The sequence below is a fragment of the Scyliorhinus torazame genome, chromosome 13 (genome assembly GCF_047496885.1).
Source record: "Scyliorhinus torazame isolate Kashiwa2021f chromosome 13, sScyTor2.1, whole genome shotgun sequence".
NCBI classification, from domain to species: Eukaryota; Metazoa; Chordata; class Chondrichthyes; order Carcharhiniformes; family Scyliorhinidae; genus Scyliorhinus; species Scyliorhinus torazame.
Window position 1 is genome coordinate 205695722 of NC_092719.1, and position 20107 is coordinate 205715828.

Consider the following 20107-nt stretch of genomic DNA (forward strand, 5'->3'; position numbering starts at 1 on the left):
TGGTGGCACAGTGGTTAGCACTGCTGCCTCACAGCGCCAGCGACCCAGGTTCAATTCTGGCCGTGGGTTACTGTGTAGACTTTTCACCTTCTCCACGTGTCAGCGTGGGTTTCCTCCGGGTGTCCTGGTTTCCTCCCATAGTCCAAAGATGTGCAGGTTAGGTGGATTGGGCATGCTAAATTGCCCCAGAGTGCCCGGAGTTGTGCATGTTAGGTGGGGTTACAGGGATAGTGTGGGAGAGTGGGTCTCGGAAGGGTGCTCTTTCAGAGGGTCGATGCAGACTCGATGGGCCGAATGCCGTCCTTCTGCTAGCGATTCTATGAACATTTCTAATCACACCGTTCTTGTTGAGAACTTGGAAGTTTCTTTTTAATCCAAAGATTGTGTTTCAAGGTAAGACTTTCAGACTGATTATTTTTTTTAAAAAAATTTGTTTATTAAGAATTTTTCAACAAAATTTTCAACCATACAAACCCCCCCCCCCCCCCCCCCCCCCCCCCCCCCCCCCCCCCGGAACAAAAAGAAAAGAAAAGTCGCATAGCAAGACATAAACATATCAAATCAACATAATATAGAACTTTGTACATTGGATTCCTCCCGCACATATCAACTTTCCTGAACATTTATGTATTTTCTTGCTCAAGTGCCCCCAAGAAACCCCCCCCCCCCCCCCCCCGGGTTGCTGCTGCTGACCGAACTGCATCTAACGCTCCGCAAGATAGTCTAGGAACGGTTGCCACCGCCTGGAGAACCCCTGCACAGACCCTCTCAAGGCAAACTTTATCCTCTCCAACTTGATAAACCCTGCCATGTCATTTATTCAGGCTTCCACACTGGGGGGCTTCGCATCTTTCCACCTTAACAAGATCCTTCGCCGGGCTACTAGGGACGCAAAGGCCAGAATGCCGGCCACTTTCGCCTCCTGCACTCCCGGCTCGTCCGCCACTCCAAACAGTGCTAGCCCCCAACTCGGCTTGACCTGGACTTTCACCACCTTAGATATAGTTCTCGCAACACCCCTCCAGAACCCATCCAGTGCTGGGCACGACCAGAACATATGGGCATGGTTCGCCGGGCTTCCTGAGCATCTCTCTCATCTGTCCTCCACCCCAAAGAACCTACTCCGCCTCGCCCCCGTCATATGCGCTCTGTGAATAACCTTAAACTGTATCAGGCTAAGCCTAGCACACGAGAAAGAAGAATTAACCCTACTCAGGACATCAGCCCACAGACCCTCTTCAATCTCCTCCCCCAGCTCCTCCTCCCATTTTCCCTTCAGCTCTTCTACCAAAGCCTCCCCCTCTTCTTTCATCTCCTGGTATATCACCGACACCTTGCCCTCTCCGACCCTTTTGCCCGAAATCACCCTGTCTTGAATCCCTTGTGCCGGGAGCAGCGGAAATTCCCTCACCTGCCGCGTCTCAAACGCCTTCACTTGCATGTACATGAACGCGTTTCCCGGGGGTAACCCAAACTTCTCCTCCAGTGCCCCTAGGCTCGCAAACGTCCCATCAATGAACAGGTCCCCCATTCTTCTAATCCCTGCCCGATGCCAGCTCTGAAACCCCCCGTCCATCCTTCCTGGCACAAACCGATGGTTATCTCTGATCGGGGACCACACTGAGGCTCCCATCGCACCCCTGTGTCGTCTCCACTTCCCCCAGATCTTTAGCGTTGCCGCCACCACCGGACCCGTGGTGGACCTTGTCGGCGAGAGCGGCAGCGGTGCCGTTACTAGCGCCCCCAGGCTCGTTCCTGTACAGGACGCCATCTCCAGCCTCTTCCATGCCGCCCCCTCTCCTTCCATCACCCACTTACGGATCATCGCCACCTTGGCTGCCCAGTAGTAGCCACCCAGATTCGGCAACGCCAGCCCTCCTCTATCTCTACTACGCTCCAGGAACCCCCTCCTTACCCTCGGGGTCTTGCTTGCCCACACAAAACCCATAATGCTCCTGCCTACCCTCTTAAAAAAGGCCGTGGTGATCACAATTGGAAGGCACTGGAATACAAAAAGAAACCTCGGGAGGACCACCATTTTAATCGACTGTACTCTGCCCGCTAGCGAGAGTGGCAACATGTCCCATCACTTGAAGTCCTCCTCCATCTGCTCCACCAGCCGCGTCAAATTAAGTTTGTGCAGGGCCCCCCAGCTCCTAGCTACCTGGATCCCCAGGTATCGAAAGCTCCTTTCCGCCCTCCTCAACGGTAGGTCGTCTATCCCTCTTCCCTGGTCCTCTGGATGCACCACAAAGAGCTCACTTTTCCCTACATTAAGCTTATAGCCCGAAAAGTCCCCAAACTCCCTTAGAATCTGCATGACCTCCGCCATCCCCTCCACTGGATCCGCCACATACAGCAACAGGTCATCTGCGTATAGCGACACTCGATGCTCCTCTCCCCCTCGGACCACCCCCCTCCATTTCCTGGACTCCCTTAATGCCATGGCCAAAGGTTCAATTGCTAATGCAAACAACAGGGGGGGACAAGGGCACCCCTGCCTGCGTCCCTCTATACAGCCAGAAGTACTCCGACCTCCGCCGATTCGTAACCACACTCGCCACCGGGGCTCCATACAGGAGCTTAACCCAGCTAATAAACCCTCCCCCGAACCCAAACCTCCGCAATACTTCCCAGAGACACTCCCACTCTACTCGGTCAAAGGCCTTCTCCGTGTCCATAGCTGCCACTATCTCCGCCTCTACCTTCACCGATGGCATCATAATCACATTTAGGAGCCTCCGCACATTGGTGTTCAGCTGCCTGCTCTTTACAAATCCCGTCTGGTCCTTGGGAATCACCCCCGGGACACAGTCCTCGATCCTCGTAGCCAGCACTTTTACCAGCAACTTAGCATCTATGTTGAGGAGCGAGATCGGCCTGTACGACCCACATTCCAGTGGGTCCTTATCTCGCTTCAGGATCAAAGAGATCATCGCCTCCGACATTGTCGGGGGCAGGGTCCCCCCCTCCTTTGCCTCATTGAAAGCCCTCACCAGCAACAGGGCTAACAGGTCTACATATTTCCTATAGAACTCCACCGAGAACCCATCCGGTCCCGGGGCCTTCCCTGCCTGCATGCTCCCCAGTCCTTTAACCAGCTCCTCCACCCCAATTGGCGCCCCCAAACCAGCCACCTCCTGCTCCTCGAAACCTCGGGAACCTCAGTTGGTCCAAGAATCGTCGCATCCCCTCTTTTCCCACTGGGGGCTGGGATCTGTACAGCTCCTCCTAGAAGGCCTTGAATGCCTCATTTACTTTCACCGCACTCCGCACCGTAGTTCCCCTTCCATCCTTGACTCCACCTATCTCCCTTGCTGCCATCCTCTTACGGAGCTGATGTGCCAGCATCCGCTCGCCTTCTCCCCATACTCGTACGTCGCCCCCTGTGCCTTCCTCCACTGTGCCTCTGCCGTCCCTGTGGTCAACAGGTCGAACTCCGTCTGGAGACTTCACCTCTCCCTGAGTAGTCCCTCATCAGGGGCCTCTGCATATCTCCTGTCCACTGTTAAAATCTCCCCCACTAACCTCTCCCTTTCCCTGCCCTCTCTCTTCTCCCTATGAGCCCTGATGGAGATTAACTCTCCCCTGACCACCGCCTTCAGCGCCTCCCATACTACTCCCACCTGCACTTCCCCGTTGTCGTTGGCCTCCAAATACCTTTCAATACACTCCCGCACACTTCCTCGTCTGCCAGCAGTCCCACATCCAACCGCCACAGCGGGCGTTGGTCCCTCTCCTCCCCCAACTCTAGTGCCACCCAGTGCGGGGCGTGGTCTGAAATGGCAATGGCCGAATACTCCGTTCCCTCCACTTTCGGGATCAATGCCCTGCCCAGAACAAAAAAATCTATCCGGGAGTAGGCCTTGTGTACATGGGAGAAAAAAGAATATTCTCTGGCCAAAGGCCAGGCAAATCTCCACGGATCTACTCCCCCCGTCTGGTCCATAAACCCCCTAAGCACCTTGGCCGCAGCCGGCCTCTTTCCGGTCCTGGATCTGGAGCGATCCAGTGCTGGGTCCAACACTGTGTTGAAATCCCCACCCATTATCAAGCTTCCTACCTCCAGGTCCGGAATACGCCCCAACATACGCTTCATGAATCCAGCATCGTCCCAGTTCGGGACGTATACATTTACCAATACCACCCACGTCCCCTGCAACCTACTGCTCACCATCACGTATCGACCTCCATTGTCCGCTACTATGTTCTTGACCTCAAACGACACCCGCTTCCCCACCAGTATTGCCACCCCTCTATTCTTCGCATCCAGCCCCGAATGGAGCACCCGCCCTACCCATCCCTTTCTTAACCTGACCTGATCTGCCACCTTCAGATGTGTCTCCTGAAGCATGACCACGTCTGCCTTCAGTCCCTTTAAGTGCGCGAACACTCGGGCCCTCTTAACCGGCCCATTTAGGCCCCTCGCATTCCACGTGATCAGCCGGATTGCGGGGCTACCCCCCCCCCCCGCCGACTAGCCATCTCCTATTTTAGGCCAGTCCCGTGCCTGCGCATCCCGCACCCTCCAGTCCCCCAGACGGGGAACCCCCGCCCCGACCATTTCTTCCATTTTCAGTTCGCCCTCAGCCAATGCAGCAGCAACCCTATTTCCCCCCCCCCCCCCCCCCCGCTAGATCCAAATCTAGCTCGTTTGCTCCCCCCATAATACTTCCGTAAGTCAGCTGACTCCTGCTGACCCCGGCTTCCCCTGCCTTCCCGTTGACCCACCCCCCGGGTGGAAATCCTTGCTCCTCCATCTTCTCCCCCCCCCCTCCCTAACGCGGGAAAAATCCCGCGCTTTCCTGAGCCAGCCCCGCCCCCTTTGGCGCAGCTCCTGTTGCGGCCTTAACCAAATTTCCCCCATCCCCGGGTCTCACCTCACCTGTTTAAGGGCAGCACGGTAGCATTGTGGATAGTACAATTGCTTCACAGCTCCAGGGTCCCAGGTTGGGTCACTGTCTGTGCGGAGTCTGCACATCCTCCCCGTGTGTGCGTGGGTTTCCTCCGGGTGCTCCGGTTTCCTCCCACAGTCCAAAGATGTGCAGGTTAGGTGGATTGGCCATGATAAATTGCCCTTAGTGTCCAAAATTGCCCTTAGTGTTGGGTGGGGTTACTGGGTTATGGGGCTAGGGTGGAGGTGTTGACCTTGGATAGGGTGCTCTTTCCAAGAGCCAGTGCAGACTCGATGGGCCGAATGGCCTCCTTCTGCACTGTAAATTCTATGATCTAACCTCCCTCCAGCACCGGCGCCCACATTCCTCAGTCTCCCCATCAAAACTCTTCCCCTATCCCCATCGATCGTCCCACCCGTGAAACATTCTTTACCCATATTTACAACCCTGTATACAGTCAATATCTCCCCAACAACCACAGACCCTCCGTTCGAGTCCAATTTTTCCATTTGGATAAAGGTCCAAGCCTCTTCTGGCGTTTCAAAATAGTGGTGTCGATCGTGATACGTGACCCACAGTCGCGCTGTCTGCAGCATTCCGAATCTCACCCTCTTTTTATGCAGCACCGCCTTGGCCCGGTTGAAGCCAGCTCTCCTCTTTGCCACCTCCGCGCTCCAGTCCTGGTAGACTCGGATCACCGCATTCTCCCATCTACTGCTCCGCTCTTTCTTGGCCCATCTCAGGGCCCTCTCTCTGTCCGCAAAACGATGGAACCTTGCCACTATCGCCCTTGGCGGCTCACTGGCCTTGGGTCTCCTCGCCAGGACCCGGTGAGCCCCTTCTAGCTCCAGGGGGCTCGGAGAGGCCTCCGCACGCATCAGCGAATGGAACATCCTGCTCACATACGCCCCGGCATCGGCGCCCTCCACCCCTTCAGGGAGACCCAGAATCCGGAGATTCTTCGTCCTCGACCTGTTCTCCAGGACCTCTAATCTCTCGGCCCACCTCTTGTGCAGCGCCTCGTGCGCCTCCATCTTCACCGCCAGGCCCAAGATCTCGTCCTCGTTCTTTTTGGTTTTGTCCCTCACCTCTCGGAGCTCTACCTCCTGGGCCTTCTGGGTCTCCTTCAGCCCCTCGATCGCCATCAGCATTGGCGCCAGCACCTCCTTTTTAAGCTCCTCCACGCAGCGCCTGAGAAACTCCTGCTGCTCCGGCCCCCATGCTGCTCGATCTCCGCCCTCCGCCATCTTGTTTTTTCCGCCTCGTTTTGGCCGCTGCTCCAAAGCCTCTTTTTCCGCCGCTCTACTTCTGGTCCCTTCCATACACGATGGAAGGGGGACCTTGCTCTCACCTTCCCACATGGGAATTGGTCATAAGATTTCCGTTGGGGCTCCTCCGGAGAGCCCAAAAGTCCGTTCTAGCGGGAGCTGCCGAATTGTGCGGCTTAGCTCCGCATTGCCGCAACCAGAAGTCTTCAGACTGATTATTAAATCAACATGCACGAATGCAATTCACTAGACTTACAAAAAAAAAAGCATCGCAATAATAATATAATGACCATTTGCACAGTTTAAAATTTCTGGAATGTAAGGATTGATTGAGATCTGGGAATTGTGGTACCACTATGCTATGGATTTAAGGTGATTAGTAGAAGGATTAGAGAGGACATGAACATAGAAAATACAGCACAGAACAGGCCCTTCGGCCCACGATGTTGTGCCGAACCTTTGTCCTAGATTAATCATAGATTATCATTGAATCCACAGTGCAGAAGGAGGCCACCCGGCCCCCCCGAGCCCGCACCGGCCCCCGGAAAGAGACCCCACCCAAACCCAACACCTCCACCCAACACCAAGGGAAATTTTGGACACTAAGGGCAATTTATCATGGCCAATCCACCTAACCTGCACATCTTTGGACTGTGGGAGGAAACCGGAGCACCCGGAGGAAACCCACGCAGACACGGAGGGTGTGCAGACTCCGCACAGACAGTGACCCAAGCCGGAATCGAACCTGGGATCCTGGAGCTGTGAAGCAATTGTGCTATCCACAATGCTACCGTGCTGCCCTTAAGAACAAATAAATCTACACTATATCATTTTACCGTAATCCATGGACCTATCCAATAGCTGCTTGAAGGTCCCTAATGTTTCTGACTCAACCACTTCCACAGGCAGTGCATTCCATGCCCCCACTACTCTCTGGGTGAAGAACCTACCTCTGATATCCCTCCTATATCTTTCACCTTAAATTTATGTCCCCTTGTAATGGTTTGTTCCACCCGGGGAAAAAGTCTCTGACTGTCTACTCTATCTATTCCCCTGATCATCTTATAAACCTCTATCAAGTCGCCCCTCATCCTTCTCCGTTCTAATGAGAAAAGGCCTAGCACCCTCAACCTTTCCTCGTAAGACCTATTCTCCATTCCAGGCAACATCCTGGTAAATCTTCTTTGCACCTTTTCCAAAGCTTCCACATCCTTCCTAAAATGAGGCGACCAGAACTGTACACAGTACTCCAAATGTGGCCATACCAAAGTTTTGTACAGCTGCATCATCACCTCACGGCTCTTAAATTCAATTGCTCTGTTAATGAACGCGAGCACACCATAGGCCTTCTTCACAGCTCTATCCACTTGAGTGGCAACTTTCAAAGATGTATGAACATAGACCCCAAGATCTCTCTGCTCCTCCACATTGCCAAGAACTCTACCGTTAACCCTGTATTCCGCATTCATATTTGTCCTTCCAAAATGGACAACCTCACACTTTTCAGGGTTAAACTCCATCTGCCACTTCTCAGCCCAGCTCTGCATCCTATCTATGTCTCTTTGCAGCCGACAACAACCCTCCTTACTATCCACAACTCCACCAATCTTCGTATCATCTGCAAATTTACTGACCCACCCTTCAACTCCCTTATCCAAGTCATTAATGAAAATCACAAACAGCAGAGGACCCAGAACTGATCCCTGCGGTACGCCACTGGTAACTGGGATCCAGGCTGAATATTTGCCATCCACCACCACTCTCTGACTTCTATTGGTTAGCCAGTTCGTTATCCAACTGGCCAAATTTCCCACTATCCCATGCCTCCTTACTTTCTGCAGAAGCCTACCATGGGGAACCTTATCAAATGCCTTACTAAAATCCATGTACACTACATCCACTGCTTTACCTTCATCCACATGCTTTACCTTCATCCACATGCTTGGTCACCTCCTCAAAGAATTCAATAAGACTTGTAAGGCAAGACCTACCCCTCACAAATCCGTGCTGACTATCCCTAATCAAGCAGTGTCTTTCCAGATGCTCAGAAATCCATGAGGGCAAACCTTTTCACCCAGAAGGTGGTGGAGTCTGGAATTCATTGCCGAAGTTGGTGCTTGAGGCTGCAACACTTCACTTATTTAGAAGGTACCTGGATCTGCATCTGCTGTAACCTTAAAGACTATGGACCAGGTGCTGGACAATAGGATTAAAATGAGTAGCTAGTTGCTTCACTTTTTTTGGCGGGCACATACACGATGGGCCTCTTTCTGCACCGTAACCTTTCTATAGTTTCCATATGTGTTTTATATCTCTGTCTCTTCTCCCCCCCCCACACCCACCCACCCACACACACCGCCATTTAAAAAAAAGCCTGAATATTTCATAATGTTGGACTGACTGTCGATACTTCCATTTACTACCTAGTTGGGAGGAGTAGCTGGAGACTTCCTTTGGGTTTCTGTCAGCTTGTAGGATCTCACTTCCTGGCCTTCAAATACTAATTGTCAGACAATTATACTGTCGTAATGGGCAACCTCACCGATTGAGAATCTGCAGAAACCTGAATGCTCACCACAGTATGCAGGAGCTCTTGACGCACTGAGCTATTGTGCCACCCACATTTTTCAAAGACATTACATCTGTTAACTTACTGATGCACCCATTGTGCTTGCTGAGAATTGTCTCAACCTGTAAACCGGGACTTTTATTATTGGTAAGAAATGTGTGCCTGAACAATGGTACTTCTAATTTGTGTTTCAATGTATTGGCAACTGTCTGATTTATGTTATATTCCAAAATATTGCTTCATGTAAAAGTTATTTATACTTTTCAGAGATTCTGTATTCAACCAGAGAATTGCATTACTGGGAGCAGAAATAAGCTGACTGGGCCACTAGAAGGTCCTAGTTCATGTTCTATAATAAATTTGTTATTTCCAGTCATTTGGTCAGCAACATCAGACCTTGATGTTTCTAGCCAGAGGCCCCACTAGTACTAAGATCCAACTGCATTTTGTACTTTTCCAAATTTTAAAATAAATTTGAACAAATGAGATCTTGATAGCTGCAGTTTTTTAAAACCAAGAAAAATCTCCTGGCATTTGGAATGGTACGCATCAGAAAAAGAGAACACACATTCCTTTGAGTGGCCTTGTAATTGTAATTTTGTATTTTTCCAGTGATGGCTGCCATTCGCAAAAAACTGGTTATAGTTGGTGATGGTGCCTGTGGGAAGACATGTCTACTAATCGTCTTCAGTAAAGATCAGTTTCCCGAGGTGTATGTTCCAACGGTTTTTGAAAATTATGTAGCAGATATTGAAGTGGATGGAAAACAGGTTGGTAGTAAATGATGGGAGGTACTATTGTTTGGTGCATTATAGATGTAGCATCATTTACAATATTTTAATGACCACATTCTGTTACCTGACATTCACTACAAGGCCAAAACCTAGGTAAATGAGAAAAAGATAAACTATGTATTGATATAGGTTCATTCTCAAAATTGATTTGGGTGGGAAAGGAAGGTGCTGATGAGTGGAGCATTGATGGCTGTTGTTTTTCATCTAAGCTACTCCTGCAAGCCATATGATCTTCCTGTGCTCCTACGCTGAATAAATACTGCAGACCAAACCTCTCTTTGCACCAGTTTTTAAAAAAACTAGTAGCCACAACATATTTGCCCTATTGCGTGCTTGAGTTGGGTAACAGAATGTTTTTTGACATTTTGGAATTGGTGTCAAGATCCAAATGTTACTTGGACTTGCAAACAACTTTCAGCGCAGAAACTGGACCTCTGGCCCAACTGATCTGTTTATGCTTCACTCAAATCTCCTCCCATCTCTCTTCATCCAACCCTATCATCATATCCTTTTATTCCTCTGTCCCTCGTGCTTACCTTCTGCTTAAATCCATCTATGCCGTTTGCATCAGCTCTCTTTTTAGTAGCAAGTTCCACATTCTAACTATTCTCTTGGTAAAGCTATACCTCCTGTATCCCGATTTGATGTATTGGTTACCATCTTATATTTATGGCCTCCAGTTTTGGCATTGGAACTATCCATGGAAATGTGAAGTTGGTGGGTTGAGGCACGCTAAATAAAGTAAAACTATCTTTTCCATATTCTATCTGACTTGAGAAATCTTGATCCTGACACAATGCAGAAGGAAAATGTGCTTTATTCTTCAGATATCCTCCTTCCTGAGCTTAATTTTTCAACAGCCTAAACTAAATTAGTAGCTGATTAACATTCACGCACTTTTGAGTTCCTAACAATATTCACACTTTGCCTTCTGTAGAAAACTGTGTTCAGCAAGCAGACCCTTTCAAAAGGGTTGCACAAATATAGGGGAGTTTTATTTTGAAGGGCAAAAGACATTTAACCAGGCTGACCTTCTGTCCGTTATACATTACCACATTGCATGGGCAGAATTTGACCATTTCAGATTGTGAAAATTGATTGTTAATTTTCTTCTGCAGGTTGAACTGGCACTTTGGGACACAGCAGGACAGGAAGACTATGATCGACTTAGGCCTCTCTCCTATCCAGATACAGACGTTATTCTAATGTGTTTTTCTATTGATAGCCCTGACAGTTTAGGTAAGGGTGTACCTTTTGTTATATGGGGTTTAATCAGAGCATTTAATCTCTTTCCTATCCACCGGTTGCATATTTTGGTGTGTTTTTATTGGTAGTTTTTGAGATGTAATTCAGGTGTGCTTAATTGGAATTATTTCCTTTCAAATGAAGAATAATCATTTTAACGTTAATACAAGAGAATATTTAAAGAAGTTAAAGCCTGTTAAATGAGTGAATTGTGTACCACATTTTTGAGAAGATGGATAGCCAGAATTTTAATCATATAAGGGTTTTCCAATTGAAAAGTGCCCAATTTACCACTGACAACTTTTTAAAAGAAACATATTTGCAGACTTCATTGTTGATTATCTTGCAAAGTAATATCTGTAAGATCGTGTGCAGCTAAAATGTTATTCTACAGTCACACCACCATTAGTGTGTCATATCTTTAATCCTACTGCTGCATAGCTATTCTCAGCTGTTTACATATCATGAAGGCGGTGGCCTAGTGATATTGTCACTGGACTAGAAACCAGAAACCCAGGGTAATGCTTGGGACACTGGGTTCTAATCCCATCACTGCAGATGGTGAAATCTGAATTCAATAAAAATCTGGAATTAAAAGTCTAATGATGACCATTGCTGACTTAAAAACCCATCTGATTCACTAATATCCTTTAGGGAAGGAAATCAGCCATCCTTACCTGGTCTAGCCTACATGTGACCCCAGAACAATGTAGTTGACTCTTAACTGCCCCCTCAGGGGTAATTAGGGATGGGCAATAAATGCTGCCACAGCCTGCGATGCCCACGCTCCATGACTGAATTTTAAAAAACTTAACAGAGCAGCTAGTCTTGGCATGACTTTTCACTCGTCTTCTGGAAACATTGCAAGGGATCTTCCTGACATTGAAGGCTCTTGTGTGTCAATTTGTCTGTGAATTGGAAACTACCATAACATTGTCTAAACTGAGTTTACTGATATTTTGAAGGGGGGGAGTTCTCTGAGTATACACAAAGTCAGAGACATGGGATGGTGCATGGAAATATATTTGGAGATGGCAGGACAGCTTAATAAACAGCTAATAAATCAAATGTAATCCTGGGCTTTATGAATGGAGGCATAGAGTACAAAAGACAGGAAGTTAAGCTAAACCTATGCAAAACACTAGTTTATCCCCAGCTGGAGTAATGTATCTAATTCTGGGTACTGCAGTTAAAGATAAGGAGTGAAGACTTTGAAGCAGGTCCAGAAAAGATTTACTTGAATGGTTCCAGGGATGAGGGATTATAGTAAAATGGATGAACTGGAGGACTGGGGTTATGAGGTTTAGAGCAGAGAAGGCTAAGAGGAGATTTGATAGCCGTAACTAAAATCAGGAAGGGTTAAGATAGAGATAATCAGTGAAACTAGCTCCAAACCAGAGGGCACAGATTTCAGTTGATTGACCAAGGAAGCGACATGAGTGGTTAGGATTTGAGATGCGCGTCTAGGGAAGGGGTGCTGCAGAGACCTGTAAGGACGACTCTTAGAAAGGACACGCTCCTCACTGGACAAAACAAGGGAAAATGCGAGGAAGAGCTAGGGACGGAAATAGGGTGGAGACTCTGAGCGAATCACTGAACAAGGCTAACTCCACCTCCTCCCGCGCAAGGCTAAGCCCTCATGTAGCTGAAAGTGGTGCACAGAGCGCACCTCAAAAGAACCCGAATAAGCAGGTTCTTCACGGAGGATAAATGTGAACAGTGCCAGGGAGTCCCGGCCAACATGCTCACATGTTCTGGGCCTGACTCAGACTTGTTGGGTTCTGGACAACCATCTTCGAAGCAATGTCTAAGGTTGTGAGGGTGGAGCCATGCCCTAGAGTGGCAGTCTTTAGGGTATCGGACCAGACAGAACTACATATGGGGAAGAGGGCTGACGCCCTTGGTTTTGCTTCCTCAATCGCCCGCCAGAGAATCCTGCTCGGCTGGCGATCAGCACCACCCACAGCTGCAGACTGGCTGGCAGACCTGGCGGAATTTCTCTAGCTGGAGAAGATCAAGTTCACCCTCAGACGGTCCGAGGATGGCTTCCACAAAGCATGGAGGCCATTTGTTAACTTGTTGTGAGGCCTGTTCGAAGCCAACAACCAATAAAGCGGGAGAGGGGACACATGGGACTCAATGGGACCACAGGGCGCAGACAGAAATGGGCGGGGAGGAAACCAGGCAGGGGGGAACCAAAGAAAGGAAACAAGGGAGAGGCCAGAAAACGGACAACACAAAGACCAGAGGGCCCAACACAAGGCCACACGAAGGAGAACCCTCAAAAACAGGCTGATAACAGGAAGGGATGAGGGACGAAGAAGACAGGGGAGGCCAAGTGATGGTGAGGAAGGAGAAGGAGGGCACTGCCCACACATAATAACTGGACAACTATTCACGGTGAAGGAAAGGGCCCTGAAACAGCGAAGGGGGGGGGTGGGGCCGACACCAAAAAATAAGTTGTAAATTGTAACCGTCGCATCTATAGTGACATTTAAGGGGCATACGATAGTGACATTTAAGGGCCATCTTGACAAATACATGAATAGGATGGTAATAGAGGGATACGGACCCAGAAAGTGTAGAAGATTTTAGTTTCGACGGGCAGCATGGTCGGCACAGGCTTGGAGGGCCGAAGGGCCTGTTCCTGTGCTGTACTTTTCTTTTTGTTCTCACAATCTTGAATAAGTGTACAATGCATAAAATGTGAAAACTTTAATTAAAATATTTTTTTTTAAAAAGGATTTGGAGCACGGTGCCGCAGAGGGTTAGCCCTGCTGCCTCACGGCGCCGCGGTTCGATCCCGGCTCTGGGTCACTGTCCGTGTGGAGTTTGCACATTCTCCCCGTGTTTGCGTGGCTTTCGCCCCCACAACCCAAAGATGTGCAGGCTAGGTGGATTGGCCACGCTAAATTGCTCCCTATTTGGAAAAAATGAATTGGGCACTCTAAATTAAAAAAAAAAAAAAGATTTTGGAACACACAGCCTGATGATAGGGGTGTAGATACGGATTCAATATTAGCCTTTAGAAGGGAATTTGATGAATGCTTGAAGGCTAAAACATTGCAAGGCTAAATGGAAAGAGTGTGAAAGTGAAACTAACTGGTTGGCTCTTCAAAACAGCTGGTATAGACTTGATGAACCAAATGGCTTCCTTCTGTGCTCTGGCATTCCATGAGATGAAGTAAAATGTACCTGTTTATTACCTTTCCCTCCAAATTAGAAAATATCCCAGAGAAGTGGACTCCTGAAGTGAAACATTTTTGCCCTAGCGTGCCCATTATCCTTGTTGGGAACAAAAAAGACCTGAGGAATGATGAGCACACAAGGAGGGAACTGGCAAAGATGAAGCAGGTTAGTGGAGAAATATAGGACTAAAGAGCCGAGGCTTGTCAATATCTTCTTTTAAAAACAATAGATTGAATCTTCCCAGCCCATTAGCGATGGGTTAGAAGGCAGGAGAACTGGCAAATGACGACAGATGGGAGCCTGTGTCTTGTTGTCAACGTGCCATATTGTCAGTGTTGAAACTCATGTGGCCAATTAAAGGCCACTGCTTTCCTCCACAGTTATTTTGCCTGCATCAGGAGGCTTTGCTGCTACGTGGGGAGTCAGGTTCTGTGGGGGCAAGAAAACCCTTGATTGGAACTCGTAGCATTGGCACAGCCAGTGCATCACAGCTTTTTCCCCACCCCAGTCACCCACCACCAGGCCCCTGACCCAGCTGACCTGTCTTTGAGGGCGTCTTCGCACCACTGATGCAGCCTTGGCTGTTTGTGGTGCTGCTGCGTTGCTGGCCTTTTGATTGGCCTGGTTGTTCTTGAGAGTGGGCCATCATCTTTAATTGGATGGCAGCCCTGGCGGCAGAGGCATATGATGCTCTAGGGTTCCATGGCTGCCCAATGTGTGGTTGGCATCCACTTTCCGCTCTGGTGATGGAACTTAACCATGATCAATAAAGTTTAGCACAATGAGTTAGTACTTCAGACTGAGAGTCATATTAGTGTTGATAAAGGATGCCCACACAAAGCATCAACTTTATTTTCCTACTTCAGTCAGAAGTTTCTTCTGATATCCCACACTCTGCTTTGATCCAGATCTCCCATTTTCTTTTGCAATTTTTTGTAAATTTGGTTTGTCACAATACATATTTTGGGAGATGCTGAAACAAAACAAAAGCACTTTTGAGGTTGTTAATCCAGAGTGTATATTTTCACCGTTGTGTTTGCAAGATTACTTTTCAGAGCGGGGGACTTTCTACAGGAAAGTTGATCTTGATGCACCTAACAGTTTGACTCTAGTTCAGTTATTGTTCTGGGAACTGGAGTGATAGCGGGACCGAATGTCGCCACAATTTTCAGCGTACTAAACTCTAGTGAACACTTGAATAAGTGTTTTTTAACGTGCAGGTTCAGTCAGCAGTTAGGAAGGCAAATGCAAGGGCAGCACGGTGGCACAGTGGTTAGCATTGCTGCCTCATGGTGCCGAGGTCCCAGGTTCGATCCCGGCTCTGGGTCACTGACCGTGTGGAATTTGCACATTCTCCCCGTGTTTGTGTGGGTTTCGCCCCCACAACCCAAAAATGTGCAGGTTAGGTGGATTGACCATACTAAATTGCCCCTTAAAATTGGAAAAAATGAATTTGGTGCAGTAAATTTCTTTTAAAAAAGGAAGGCAAATGCAATGTTGAGAGGCCATGATGTGGAGATGCCGGCGTTGGACTGGGGTGAGCACAGTACGAAGTCTTACAACACCAGGTTAAAGTCCAACAGGTTTGTTTCGATGTCACTAGCTTTCGGAGCGCTGCTCCTTCCTCAGGTGAATGAAGAGGTATGTTCCAGAAACATATATATAGCCAGATTCAAAGATGCCAAACAATGCTTGGGAATGCGACCATTAGCAGGTGATTAAATCTTTACAGATCCAGAGATGGGGTAACCCCAGGTTAAAGAGGTGTGAATTGTGTCAAGCCAGGACAGTTGGTAGGATTTTGCAGGCCAGATGGTGGGGGATGAATGTAATGCAACATGAATCCCAGGTCCCGGTTGAGGCCGCACTCGTGTACGGAACTTGGCTATAAGTTTCTGCTCGGCGATTCTGCGTTGTCGCGCGTCCTGAAGGCCGCATTGGAGAACGCTTACCCGGAGATCAGAGGCTGGATGCCCTTGACTGCTGAAATGTTCCCCGACTGGAAGGGAACATTCCTGCCTGGTGATTGTTGCGCGATGTCCGTTCATTCGTTGTCGCAGCGTCTGCATGGTCTCGCCAATGTACCACGCTTCGGGACATCCTTTCCTGCAGCGTATGAGGTAGACAATGTTGAGAGGGCTAGAGTACAAGAGCTGGGATGTACTTCTGAGGCTGTATACGGCTCTGGTCAGACCCCATTTGGAGTATTGTGAGCAGTTTTGGGCCCCGTATCTAAGGAAGGATGTGCTGGCCTTGGAAAGGGGCCAGAGGAGGTTCACAAGAATGATCCCTGGAATGAAGAGCTTGCCGTATGAGGAACAGTTGAGGACTCTGGGTCTGTACTCATTGGAGTTTAGAAGGATGAGGGGGGATCTTATTGAAACTCACAGGATACTTTGAGGCCTGGATAGAGTGGACGTGGAGAGAATGTTTCCACCAGTAAGAAAAATAGAACGAGAGGGCACAATCTCAGACCCTAAAACTGAGATGAGGAGGAATTTCTCCAGGGGCTGGTGAATCTGTGGAACTCTTTGTTGCAAAAGGCTGTGGAGGCCAAATCACTGAGTGTCTTTAAGACAGAGATAGATAGATTCGTGATTAATAAGGGGATCAGGGGTTATGGGGAAAGGGCTGGAGAATGGGGATGATAAAAATATCAGCCATGATTGCAGAGCAGACTCGATGGGCCGAGTGGCCTAATTCTGCTCCTATGTCAAATGGTCTTAAATAATAAGAATCTACCCTACTAATAACTAAATTTAGTGACCCATATCTATGGTAATTTGTGAATGTATAGATATGTCTAGAACTAATATCAATTTTCCGTTGTAGGCTAGCCAATTAGGATATGAATTCGACATTTCTGTATAATATATTTGAAGTAATCTTTTTTTTCTCTCTCTCATTTTCTCTGTCGCTCCTCTCTCGCTGTCGCGCGCTCCCCTCGCGCTGTCGCGCGCTCCCCTCTCGCTGTCGCGCGCTCCTCTCTCGCTGTCGCGCGCACCTCTCTCGCTGTCGCGTGCACCTCTCTCGCTGTCGCGCGCTCCTCTCTCGCTGTCGCGCGCTCCTCTCTCGCTGTCGCGCGCACCTCTCTCGCTGTCGCGCGCCCCTCTCTCGCTGTCGCGCGCCCCTCTCTCGCTGTCGCGCGCCCCTCTCTCGCTGTCGCGCGCCCCTCTCTCGCTGTCGCGCGCCCCTCTCTCGCTGTCGCGCGCCCCTCTCTCGCTGTCGCGCGCCCTTCTCTCGCTGTCGCGCGCCCTTCTCTCGCTGTCGCGCGCCCCTCTCTCGCTGTCGCGCGCCCCTCTCTCGCTGTCGCGCGCCCCTCTCTCGCTGTCGCGCGCCCCTCTCTCGCTGTCGCGCGCCCCCTCTCTCGCTGTCGCGCGCCCCTCTCTCGCTGTCGCGCGCCCCTCTCTCGCTGTCGCGCGCCCCTCTCTCGCTGTCGCGCGCCCCTCTCTCGCTGTCGCGCGCCCCTCTCTCGCTGTCGCGCGCCCCTCTCTCGCTGTCGCGCGCCCCTCTCTCGCTGTCGCGCGCCCCTCTCTCGCTGTCGCGCGCCCCCTCTCTCGCTGTCGCGCGCCCCTCTCTCGCTGTCGCGCGCCCCTCTCTCGCTGTCGCGCGCCCCCTCTCTCGCTGTCGCGCGCCCCTCTCTCGCTGTCGCGCGCCCCTCTCTCGCTGTCGCGCGCCCCTCTCTCGCTGTCGCGCGCCCCTCTCTCGCTGTCGCGCGCCCCCTCTCTCGCTGTCGCGCGCCCCTCTCTCGCTGTCGCGCGCCCCTCTCTCGCTGTCGCGCGCCCCTCTCTCGCTGTCGCGCGCCCCTCTCTCGCTGTCGCGCGCCCCTCTCTCGCTGTCGCGCGCCCCTCTCTCGCTGTCGCGCGCCCCTCTCTCGCTGTCGCGCGCCCCCTCTCTCGCTGTCGCGCGCCCCTCTCTCGCTGTCGCGCGCCCCCTCTCTCGCTGTCGCGCGCCCCTCTCTCGCTGTCGCGCGCCCCTCTCTCGCTGTCGCGCGCCCCTCTCTCGCTGTCGCGCGCCCCTCTCTCGCTGTCGCGCGCCCCCCTCTCGCTGTCGCGCGCCCCCCTCTCGCTGTCGCGCGCCCCCCTCTCGCTGTCGCGCGCCCCCCTCTCGCTGTCGCGCGCCCCCCTCTCGCTGTCGCGCGCCCCCCTCTCGCTGTCGCGCGCCCCCCTCTCGCTGTCGCGCGCCCCCCCTCTCGCTGTCGCGCGCCCCCCTCTCGCTGTCGCGCGCCCCCCCTCTCGCTGTCGCGCGCCCCCCTCTCGCTGTCGCGCGCCCCCCTCTCGCTGTCGCGCGCCCCCCTCTCGCTGTCGCGCGCCCCCCTCTCGCTGTCGCGCGCCCCCCCTCTCGCTGTCGCGCGCCCCCCTCTCGCTGTCGCGCGCCCCCCTCTCGCTGTCGCGCGCCCCCCTCTCGCTGTCGCGCGCCCCCCCTCTCGCTGTCGCGCGCCCCCCTCTCGCTGTCGCGCGCCCCCCCTCTCGCTGTCGCGCGCCCCCCTCTCGCTGTCGCGCGCCCCCCTCTCGCTGTCGCGCGCCCCCCTCTCGCTGTCGCGCGCCCCTCTCTTTCTCTGCGCTTGCATGTGCTCTTTCTCTTGTACAGGAGCCTGTGAAACCCGAAGAAGGCAAAGAAATGGTTACGAAGATTTGTGCATATGGGTACATGGAATGCTCAGCAAAAACTAAAGAAGGAGTGAGAGAAGTCTTTGAAATGGCCACACGGGCTGCCTTGCAAGCTAAACGCCCTAGGCATAAGGCTTTTTGCAGTGTTCTATAAAGCAAGAATGCAAGCCAAGTGCACCCTACCACACATTTACAATCACTTGATTTTTAAAAAAAATCTTGAATTGATGTTTGTTAAACTTAGCACGATAGTGTCTTGATTATACTAGCCTTTCATTTATCTGTAATATCGTTCCTGACAACTCCGTTTGCTATCAATATTTAAAAGCCAATCAAGGTTTTTCTTTCCTAGCTCATTGGTGTGCTGATGTATAGCTATGGTCAATTTTACAATGCATGTATGCACCTAAACTTCGGTTAGCCATTACTATAAGTTTTCTTTTGACCTATCTACTTTACATGATCAACAGGTGCAGCAGCCTTACTGGTAGGAAATAGCACTCTTGTCAGCCTGTATTGCTCAACATAGAAATAAACCAAGATGTCAATTTGCCACAATTGTTTATAGATGTAGCTTAATTCAACTTTTGTATAATTGGATTTCATAACGCTAATACTGTAGCCTCAACTGAAATTTTTAAAAGTGTATTGAAAAAAATAAAAGTTGAATTCCCTTTGTATAAAAGCTTGGTAACTTTCTGAAATGGATAACTGATGTAAACCAAATCAGGCTCTAGCATACTTATGTACAGCATGGAGATTTTAATCAGGGGAGGGCTAAGAGTTGGGAAAAAGTGGGAAGTTTCTATTGGTTCTCAGACAACTTGCTGATTTAAACAGGAGTTGCTGTTCAGTTTGTGAGAAGTAAAACTGAGCATCAGCTCATGTTGGCATGGTCAGTGGCACCATGCATTCAATGCCTTCTATTTATCATATGTTAGTATATGTACTGCCTGCCTTTATGATTTGTTTTTAACATTGGAGATATATCTGAGGTTCTGAATGTACCTCTTTGCAGTTTACTAGGTGTGTTGTTTTTTTTGGCTGTATCAGTAAATAGTTACCAGCAATACTAATAGCAAAATAAAAGCCAGTTTTTTAAAAAAAAAGAGCATGGGTCTATTCTTTGCATTTCCTGTAAGTGTTGTGGGTGTGTTCCTAACAAAAATGTCTTAACCTGTAAACTATCAGAAAAAAATCAGTTGATTGGCTTGGAAGGTTTTAGCTAATGCAGGAGACTGAAAGACAAATTATAGTCATGACACTAAAGTGTCAGAATAATACTCTAAAATATTTAAGTTGAAATAAGCAATGCGCAGTTTGAAGAATGTTTTAACACTTCAATGCTGCCCATCCATTTTAAATTTTACTTGAATCCGGCGCTTCTTACTTGAAACAGTACCAAAATAGGCCATTTAACTCAACTGATCGATCACCCCACCAGCCTCCGCATTCAAATGATCATCCTCTGCCAGCTCCAGCATAATGCTACCATGAAACACATCCTCCACCTCCGCCAGCATTCCGCAGGGACTGC

General features: G+C 50.0%; 1 protein-coding gene across 4 annotated transcripts in view; it reads left to right on the top strand.

Annotated features, from left to right (window-relative positions):
- The window catches only part of LOC140388562 (transforming protein RhoA-like), a 79625-nt gene extending 59946 nt beyond the window's left edge, over positions 1-19679 (top strand). For all 4 annotated transcript variants that reach the window (XM_072472963.1, XM_072472961.1, XM_072472964.1 and 1 more), the window contains 4 exons: positions 9345-9502; positions 10645-10765; positions 13995-14125; positions 18551-19679. In XM_072472963.1, coding sequence (XP_072329064.1) covers positions 9347-9502; positions 10645-10765; positions 13995-14125; positions 18551-18724 — 582 coding nt within the window. In that variant the 5' untranslated portion in view covers positions 9345-9346 and the 3' untranslated portion in view covers positions 18725-19679. The remainder of the gene's footprint in view (positions 1-9344; positions 9503-10644; positions 10766-13994; positions 14126-18550) is intronic.
- Positions 19680-20107: the final 428 nt, after the last annotated feature.